This window comes from Pteropus alecto, unplaced genomic scaffold (assembly GCF_000325575.1).
Source record: "Pteropus alecto unplaced genomic scaffold, ASM32557v1 scaffold160, whole genome shotgun sequence".
NCBI classification, from domain to species: Eukaryota; Metazoa; Chordata; class Mammalia; order Chiroptera; family Pteropodidae; genus Pteropus; species Pteropus alecto.
This window is the reverse complement of record NW_006429864.1, coordinates 2,235,235-2,245,065: the sequence shown is the minus strand read 5'-3', so window position 1 is coordinate 2,245,065 and position 9,831 is coordinate 2,235,235. Positions and strand designations below refer to the sequence as shown.

At 50.2% G+C, this 9,831-nt stretch overlaps 1 protein-coding gene across 8 annotated transcripts in view; it reads right to left on the bottom strand.

The window, feature by feature from the left end:
* Positions 1-510: 510 nt before the first annotated feature.
* GATAD2A (GATA zinc finger domain containing 2A) overlaps positions 511-9,831 on the bottom strand; it is an 87,710-nt gene continuing 78,389 nt past the window's right edge. For 7 of the 8 annotated variants that reach the window (XM_025044173.1, XM_006904347.3, XM_025044175.1 and 4 more), the window contains 5 exons: positions 8,937-9,216; positions 7,358-7,656; positions 6,624-6,698; positions 6,156-6,351; positions 511-3,969 (listed from right to left, as the gene is read on the bottom strand). In XM_025044173.1, the coding sequence (XP_024899941.1) occupies positions 3,839-3,969; positions 6,156-6,351; positions 6,624-6,698; positions 7,358-7,656; positions 8,937-9,216 (981 nt within the window). In that variant the 3' untranslated portion in view covers positions 511-3,838. The remainder of the gene's footprint in view (positions 3,970-6,155; positions 6,352-6,623; positions 6,699-7,357; positions 7,657-8,936; positions 9,217-9,831) is intronic. The other variant, XM_015586871.2, reaches the window with a different exon arrangement.

The window sequence follows — 9,831 nt, the reverse complement described above, 5'->3', positions numbered from 1 at the left end:
CAACAACAACAACAACAAAAATAAAAGCACCTAGGAAAACAATGGTAACGCTACCAAAGTGATTACAGGTCTCACAATAAGTAAAATTTGGAATTGTGTCCTCTGAAAACAAATTTTCACCAGTGATTGTTCATTTCAGGGCCTGGCTAGGTAGCTCCGTCTGTACTTAGAACCCACATCTGTAATAGCATGTGCTGCAGCAAAGACACCCAATGTGGAGCCAAGCCTGAAAAGCACTCCAGAAAAACCCACCACTCCAGGGTGGAGGCTAGAAGGGGCTAAGAGACTGTCACCACACTCCCCCAGGTCACAAAGTCCCAGGCCTTGTAAAGAAGTGAGACCACGGTGCCCAGTTGGAGAGGACTACTCCAGGAGAAGTGAAGTCTGAAAGAAGCCCAAGATGTCTCATCCTTTGCTGCACCTCCCTGAGTCTCCAACCTGCCCCAAAGCTGGGACGAAATAATGCAGGTAAACCAGGGCCAAGGGGACAAAAGAAAAATACAACAAACACATAGTCCATTTCTTTATTGTCTTTCAGATTCTTAAACTTCCTGACACCACGTATAGCCATTGATTCCAACCTGTTTATTGGAACTTCTATTCTGGTTTAGTGGTCAACTTTTACATTATCAAAGATTTAGTCACAATAAATACAAGTGACCCCCCCCTCAAAAAAAAAAAAAAGCCACCTCCCAAATAACCTGCACTAGTGTAACCGTTTATTACACTTTTAAGGATTATAAAACAGCTGTCTAAAAAAGCTCAGTCCAAGTCCTTTAGGCAAATGTTATATGCAGCATAACTCGGCATCAAAGAAAAACCCTGTGGCAGATTAGTAAGGACCACCTTTTCTATTTACACCCCTGTGATGAGAATGTTTATATTACTTGTACAAAAAACTTCATGTCTCTCCATCCACTGGAGTGACATGTGGGACATGTAGCAGGGCTGCACTCAGTTGCCTCTTTCATTTCCTCTGCCCTGGGGCGAGATTTTTGCTTCTTAAGAGGACATACAGGACTAAAGGCACTCTGGAGAAGGATCATCCTTGGCCTTGCTTGTCAAAGGTGTGGGTCCCAGCATCACAGTTGGAATACTGAGACCAAAGTCCCCATGACATTGACAAGATGGCCCAGAGCCATGGATGGCTCTAAGGGGACATGTGTCTATCTGCGCACATACATGTGCACTTGGCCATTTTAAACCTGCTCTCCCACCAAAACAGGGAAGGAATAAGCTTTGTAAACTCCCACCCCACTCCACAGAGTGGCCATTTTAAGTTTCTAGTTGCTGTCAGAGTTTTGCGTCAGATAACAAGGGGCTATTATAAATTGCCATTTGGGCCTGAGGGCTCCCACATTCTCACTGCTCCTCAGAACCAGGTCCTCTCAGACCCAACGCACCCATGGGGAGACGAGGCCCCAAGCACTGTAGCAGATCTTGAGTGGGGTGAGCTTTGCTGCTGGAAGAACACCCTTAATGTTAACATCCTTTCCTAGTATATTCAAACCCCACCTAGAAAGGGATTTAATAATGTCTTTCCTGTAGGATCTTAACGTTTATCACACAACCACCCATTTGGAGATTGTTACAGAAGTTACACCGCAAAGGGAGAAACTAAAGAAAAGCGGGGGAAATTTGAGACAGTAGAATGAACTAAATATGAGAGCTTCTCACATTCTTGTCCCTTCTTAAAAAGCTGTTTCCAGCACAGTTAAGTCATCTCTGATGAGAATGTGCTTGGGAATGCTGGGCTGGAGAAGGCAGAACCAGAGCCTCACTGTCCCATCCTCTGCCAGAGGTGGTCTGGCAAGGAGAGATGAGGTGGAGAGGGGAGGAGAGGTGGTTCCTGAGTGCAGTGATAAGCCAGGTTTTGGTGGGACTTGGGGGCAAACATGTGCCCCCCAGTCACAGACCCAGTCAACCCTGGCTGGAAAGTGACAACCCTACAGCATCCCACCAGTGCAGAGGTGACGTTGGCCTGGACACCTGATTCTGTTACTACATAGGACTGAGGCCTATTTGCTGGGAGTGGCCAGCTGAGCGCTCCTTGTTGGAGGATTTGGAGTCTGGCCGGTGTCACTGAACAGAGAGGGCTAACAGCTCAAGGTAGTATAAGACAGATATTTATTTGCCAGGCACACAGAAAAATGCGAGGAATAGAAACGCTTGCATACTTTTGAGTTTTTGGTGTAAAATCACACCCTTTCCCCCCACTCCTGAATGTCAATTTCCCTCTTTCCCCCCAAATCCCTGGATCTGGTAATGAAAGCCACCCTTCCCTGCCCTCCCCTCCTTCAGCCCATCTAGTCAAAACAAAAATCAATGAGAAATTTGGGGTTTTACACAACAAAAACTTAGAACATTTTGCAAAACTAGGTCTTCTACCTAGGTCTTCTACCGCATGTCAAAAATGTTTTCTAAACACTGATATTCACACAACATGAGAGGGGGTTAAATGAGCCTTTATTAGAATGTTGAAGCAGTGTGTTCGAGAAGGCGGCCCTACAAAATAAGGGTTTTAAATTAAGTCCCTAACTGCATGGACAGGAAAACCAGGACTGGGGCTGAAGTGGGGAGCGGCATACTCCATCTCCACAATGACACATGTGCATGCACACATGGATGCCCTTGCATCAGCATGGAGCCAGCCCCGTGTACAGCACACACAGGACAGCTTCTGCCTTTCCTCATGGAACCAATTTTTAAGGAGTGGGAGAAACCAAAATGAAACACAACTAAGAGCAGACCTGATCCTTTGTAAGACATTTCTGTAGACTCTAAAGAGGATTAAAAAAAAAAAAAAAAAGTCCAAAGGCGAACGCTGGCGGCATGGCCCTGCTTTAAGGGAAGGTTCTAAACTAGACCCAAACGGAAACCCTGAAGTCTGTAGCGGGGGAGGGATGCCTCCCCACCTGATACACCTAACGGGAGCACAGGCCAGGGCAGCTTGGGATGATGTCCATCAAAATAAGTAGGAAAAGAAAAGGAAAAAATTTAATAAAATAAACCACAACAACAAAAAAACACAACAGCCTGCCCCTCCAACTTCTCGCTCAGGCTCTGGACGTTGCTGCCAGTTCTCTCCACCCTCCTCCGCAGGCAACGGCACAGCTTCCAGGATCCCGGGCTCTGTAGCTGGGTCTGGGCTGCAGTTTGTTCTTCTGCTAAGTGTGGGAGGTCGGGGGTTTCCTGGATGAGCAGCAGCACAGGCCTTCCGCTGGAGAGAGCGAGGGCTGGTTGCTCATCGGCCCACCCTCTGGGTCATGGGGGCCGTGCTTGACAGAACCCCTGGGTCTGCACGGTTTACTTAAACTCCATCATTGTGAGGTGATTAAAAAAAAAAAATCTGTCAACCTAGAGATTGCCGTGAAGGAAGGCAGTCAAAGATTGGGAAGCTAAGACGGGAAAAAGCAAAAATAAAACAGAATGCTCCGCTCAACTTCAGAAGCCCCGGCGCCAGTCTTGCCCTAGTGTGTTGTGTCACAGTGTCCAGGCTGCCTGTGCGCCTTGTGGGGGCTGAAGGGGAGGGTGGGAGCAGAACTAGCCCCCGAGGTCCGCTTTTCTGCTGGTGTTGGGCAAACTAAAGGCAAAGAAAGGAGGAAAGCCCACGGGAAAGGTCCCCCAGTGATAATCCTCATCCACCTGTGAAGCAGCCCCGCAGCCGTGATGAGACTTTGTGGCGACAAGACTTCGCAGCCAAGAACGGAGCTCTTGCTTCTGCAGCATGGCTGACGCTTGCTCACTCTCTCAGGGAGCAGGGTGTCTTCCTGAGCGGAGGGTGGCGGGCCAGGTGGGAGGGAGGTGGGAGCCTGTTCTCCATTGGGCCAGGCTCACACTATTTCCACGTGGCCGACTGGGGGATGGAGCGTGGCGGGATCATGTCCAGGAGGTACTCCCGCTGGCGGTCCACCGCGGAGGAGGTCTTGTGCACCGCCAAGCTTGGGCTGACAAATGCAAGGGCCCCACCTGCAACAGAACAGAGCAACATGCTGAGATAGCTCCAGTCAGGCAGAGACTGCCAAGAGGACCCCAGCCTCAGCGGGGCCAACGGAGCTTGGGTGGTTAAAATCCCAGTCTCAGACCCAAAGAGAATTTATGAAATAACTCAATCACCTTCACAATGTTCCCAGACTCTGCCATGGTAAGAGATTCCATCAGCTCTCTGAGGGTTTGTAAACTGAGGTGTTCACCACAGTGCAGTTTAGAACAGTGAAAAATCACAAATGACTAAACTGGGAAACTGGAAAATCAGTATGATGGAATACTATGCAGCCATTAAAGGTGCTAAGGTAACATTCAAACTATTCAGAGGGACACAGACTGGTGAACACAGCATGATTCCCTCTGTAGGACACTAGACACACATGACACTCAAGTGAAGAGGCAGATTGAGGAAAGGTCCTAAGTGCTACATTTGTTCTTTTGGGGTAGAAAGTACCCGCCATTGCCATCACCCTCTCTTTTTATATTCTCCAAATATCTCCAATGAACAAGTTTCACTTTAGTAACTGGAAAATGAAGAAATGACCCCGACACATAAACACACTAAGGTTTTGGCCGGCCTAGCATAAGGACTGCCCTAGATCCACAGCTACAGCAAGGCCCCCCAGAGTCACTGCATTACTCCAACAGTACTTCAGGTGGACGTTGATATACTTTGTGGAACAGGGTCCTGAGGTCAAATGCACTCGGGAGCCCTCCTTGAGCATTTGGGGCAGCACTGCCAACGAGATCCCACCCAGTTTTCCTCAACTCACCACCCAGAAACCCAGGGTAACCGCTGGCAAAATTCTCCTGGGAAGTGAAGCTTCTAAGCCTTGACACTTTTGCCTCTGACCCAACAGTTGAACACAGCAACTATTTATTCCTTTGGATTCCCTTTCAAACATTACCCTTTAGTGCATACATTGTTTTCAAATGGTTGCTATCACTTCATATACCTTCAAATTTCCCAGGAAAGGAATTCCTGACCAGCCTGTGAGTTCTTAGTTGTATCTTACCCACGCTGAGCAAAAGTCTCTCTGCTTGTATTGTTTACAAATGCTCTCGACTCTCCAGGTGGCCCTAATTCTTCTGTAGTTGGACAAACGTTCTCCCTTCCCTGAGCTCCTCTCCTGAGGGAAGCTCTGAGACGTGGGCATGTCTCTAATCCATGGTCAGCTGCGTGCACAGTGGGCTCCTGTGTTTCACATTTGCATAGACGGGCCAGCTTTCCCAAGTCTGACTGGGGTCCATCATATGATGGCGCCCCTTCTTCCTACAGGGGTGTGGCAGGTACTCGTTCCCACAAGGAGTGCTCACTCCTCTTCATTCAGCCTTTTATGCCTACCGTTCACTTTCCCATTTCTGATGGACACAAGAAATACCCAACTTTCATCTTAATGCCAGCATATAAATGATATAATACTGTACACCTAAAACTACCAATGTCACCCCAATAAATTTTAAAAAATAATAAAATAAAAAACAGAATGACCGAGGATGGTGGTGGGACTGTAGAAGGCTGAAAATCCTCCACCTGAGGGTCTCCATATCTCCTGGGTCGTTCTTCAGAGGCCTTTGCTGCCAACCTCAATTAAAATCTCAGTCTCCACCCCAGGGACACTCTTCCCCTCCCTGCATTCTTGTTTTATTCACACTTTTCACCACTTGACCTATCCAACGTAGAAGGTGGAAAGAGAATATGCCATAAAGCAGGGAATAAAAGACACTGGCTGAGCAAGTAACAGAGTTAGTGCAGCAGGAAAGGCAAAACCTAACACTAACAGGCATTCCTATGGCGGAGGGGAGGGGGCGCACATGAGTTGTCAAGGTGAGCATCTACGATGACAGGAGTCCACTGAATGGCAGGGGTGACAGTGCCTGAACTGGGTCTGCCCTATGTTTCGGGTCAAGGGCTGAGAGTTTTGGTACAAAGCGTGAAGATAGCGAGGGCAATCAGCATCTACCCAGGGCTGGCACTTGCTCAAGGTGTCCTATTTAGTAAACAAAAGAGATTTTGCATGAGGGTCAGGGAGCAGGCCAGGGAGTTCAGGGCCCTTTGTGCCATTTCCCTTCAACCTGTGTGTATGCACATCTTCGTTAAAAATAAAGAAGGGATAGACCCAACCATGGCAAGATCCCTACTTTTGAGCCCTGCAGAGGCCACCCACCTGTACTCAGGGGTGCCTTCTTCCAGTTGGAGGTGGCATTGCTCTTGCCGGCACTCACGGCTCTCTCGGAATGTCTGCCAGTCCTGCTGACGAGGGCTGTGGCTGAGGCTGCATTCTGCAGTTTGGGTGACTGACTGAATGTGTGCAGCACGCTTCTGGGTGTCGTGGCCGAGCCCCGGGACAGCTGGCTGGAGGCCTACAGTGGAGAAGAGGGTGTGATGGCTCACGTGGGGAAGGGGGCGCAAAGGGCGAGACGCTCAGTGCAGCCTCTCCTTGCTCTGGCCGACCTCTTCCCACCCACATGGGGTCCCTAAAGTCCAAAATCAGGAGACCAGGTAAGTTATACCAAGAGGGGAGGGGAAGGAAATAGAGACAGACAGACACGCAGGCAGCTGACGTGGTCACAGTCTGGGGTGGAGGGCTGGTTGGTGGTGCGGCGCAGGGGGCTCCCAGCACTGCAGTTCTGACCTGTAGCACAGCCCCGTTACTCCAGTCGCGGGCTTCTCCTGAGCGGAACGCCAACTTACGCCGGGGTTTTATGACCTACACAAACGGGGGTTGAAATCAAGGTCAGCACCATCCACAGTCCGGCCTAGGTGGACCTAGAGTGACCAAAGGGCAGCAGCTGTGACCACACAAGGCCTAGTCCCCACAGGACAGGCCGCTTCCTGAGGGCAGTGTGGCCTCCCACTATGGAGGGACCTTGAGAAGATGTGGTCATTAGTGAATTACAAACGACTTCGAAGGATACAAAAAACTGCCAACAGGGAGCTTTGGGTCGACATGGGGTGGGAAAGCAAAGCATTAAAAAAAGCAACCAAAAAAAAAATTTCCAAACTTGCTTCTCTCCTTAATTTAGCTAGAACATTTCTTCCAAACGCCCCTTGTATCTCAATGTGGCTTTCAGAAAGTCCTCTTAGACAAGAAGTACTTGTCAGCTGGCACAACGCGCGTGAAAGCTACAAAATCTAAAGAAACTGCAAATTAGTATTTTCACCACCAAACACCACCATTAAACGCAATTTAGACGCACAGTTAACAATCGGGCAGATGCTCGCCGCGAGTGTGGGGAAGAACACCAGAACATCCTGCCTGCTAGCAGTAACTCTCTGCCAGGGAACAGGACTCTCGCCTGAGGGCAGGGCCCCAGCCTGGCTCCCAGGCCTTGGGGCTGTGTTTCTGGCTCCCGGACAAGGACTCACCTGCTTCAGCGCGGGGTGGGTGGTGGTGGCAGGCTCAGCTTTGGCCTGCACAGGAGCAGTGCCCTGCTGCAGGAGACGCTGCTCGATCTCCTGTTCCTGCTGCAGTGCCTTCACGAAGGCAGCCTTCAGCCGGCTAGTGTGCTCCACTTTGAGTGCCTTCTTTTGGTTGGACGCCATGCAGTTCTCGCACATGATGGCGCCACCCTTCTCCTCCCGCCAGCGGCACGTGAAGTCCGTCTTGCACTGTGCGCACATGTAGGGCTCCCGGGACAGCACTACAGCCGCTGACATTCTGCCTGCTGCAGGGGAAGAAGAGTAGGCTCACATCAAAGAACAGGACACTGTCAGAACCCCCACCACCTCCAAGTGAGGTGCGTGACAGAGCAGGAACAGTGCCCTGGGCCATGTGGCCCAGTGGGCATCAGAAAAACAAAGCGTCAGTCAACATCATCTGTTCTTTCCGCAAAAACGTATTAGGCACTGACTATGTGCAGACACTGGGCCAGCCTCATGGAAGCTTTGCTAGCCAAAGCTTTGGAAATGCCATGGGTTAGGCATCCTTGGTATGAACTCTCAAAAACAGTGCCATTGGCTTGGCTTCTGCTGATTGCCTTGCCACTCACAGTGCAAGAACAAGGAGGCATTAAGTCCCGACTTGGCTTCCCATCCATCCTTCCTATACTGGCCTTGGAATAACTCTTTTGCCAATAATATCACCTCATAAAGGAGACACCAAAGGGAGCCTGCACCCTTCCCCACTGGGCCTGGCTCTGGAGCCCTGTGGTCCCTCAAGGCGGCCTAACAGGTAGAGCCCATCAGCTCCTCCCCTGTTCCCCTGGACCAGTTATGGTCCTGCCTCCTCCCCAGCTCTGAGGATCTGATAAGATCATATAAGAAGAGTGTTCAGGCTGGCTGACCAATTAATGTCACTACCAGCTCCATCTCAGGGCACAAGTATCCTCAGTTCAGTGTCTGGTGAAGGCTCCCTAATGGCCAACATGGCCTCTACTTCTTTTCTAGTATTGGTTTTGATTACTATCCTGTTTATACCCTTTTATTCCTAAAACTTAACACTCAGATGTGCTTTCTAAACTGTTTCCAAAGATAACGATCGAGCGAGTTTGGCTCTGGTGTCGATATCCCCACTCTCCCACGCTGGGGGCTCTGAGCACTCCAGGCTCTGGGAACTTCCACCTCTGTGATGACTTCCTACCTGGAAGCAAAGCCTATCACGTCAGCCTCCCACAGGCACCCCTCCTCACTGACCGCCCATCTGCCCCACAGCACACCAACACCACAGGGCCACTGCTTGTCCCCCTGGACCATATGTGCGAGACCTTGGACCTTGGCTCTCAAGATGCCCTAACAAGAAAGGTGCCTGCAATGTGTTTAAGAAGCTATCACACCTCACGGCAAGCAGAACTAATGACAAAACATTATCCATAATATCCGCATTTCAAGATAACTCTAGGTACACTGTAGGTGCACTGACATGTGCTGTGCACTGAAAAAAAACCCCTATGTAACAGAAACTTCAGCGGCAAGAGATAAAAACAGCCCTAGCACAAGGCCCACTCACCTTGAGTCTCCAGCAGATTCTGTACCACCTCTTCCAGGCCGACCAGGTAGATGAATTCGTTGTTGGCAGCACTGGGCAGGAAGTTCATCTCTGGGGCGGGGGGCTTGGGAGGGGGGATTTCAAGCAGCGTCTTCTCAAGCTGTTTGCGCAGTGCGAGCTTGGCGGCTGCCTGTCGACTGGCTGGAGAATCAGCAGACGTGACCACGGAGGCCACGCTGGTGGGGGTAGAGTTGGCCTGAGCAGAAGTGGCTGTCGTCCCTTTCAGCGAGGCTTGGGAGGGCTTTTGGGAGACAACAACCTGGTCAGGGTACTAGGGGCACCCCACCCTGAGGCAGGACCCATCGCTGCACCCACTGCCCAAGTCAGCACCATTATCTGCACTGATAGAGTCCTTAAGATAGAAATTCCCAGCTGCCTGACACCTGTGAGCAGCAGGCAGCGTAGCATTAAACTGTTCAGCCTGAGCAAGAACCAATTTCATAAGCATGCTTCCTGAGGCTTGATATCCGATAAACTGTACATGTTTAAAATCTATAATATGCTGCATTTTGCCACAGGAGGACACCCATGAAGCCACCAGGACAATGGGCACTCCCTAACCAGGACAATGGGCACTCCCTCAGTTATGGCCTCCTGACACCCATCCAGGCAGCATGGCCACTGTCCTGATTCTACAGCCTGGCCCTCCTTCCAGCATAGGTCTGGGCGGTCTCCTTCCTTGCAGGAGTGCAATGGTGGCTCAAGCAGCATCTGTGGCATTTCCCTTGTGAGCATCTTTATGTGTGTTTGTTAGGAAACACTAATGTTTTAGTCACCTCATGTGTCCTCATCAGAGTTGCAAGAGAAAATATAGCTCCTGCACCAGCCCCTGCCCTTCTCCCCTCTCAACTCTTGC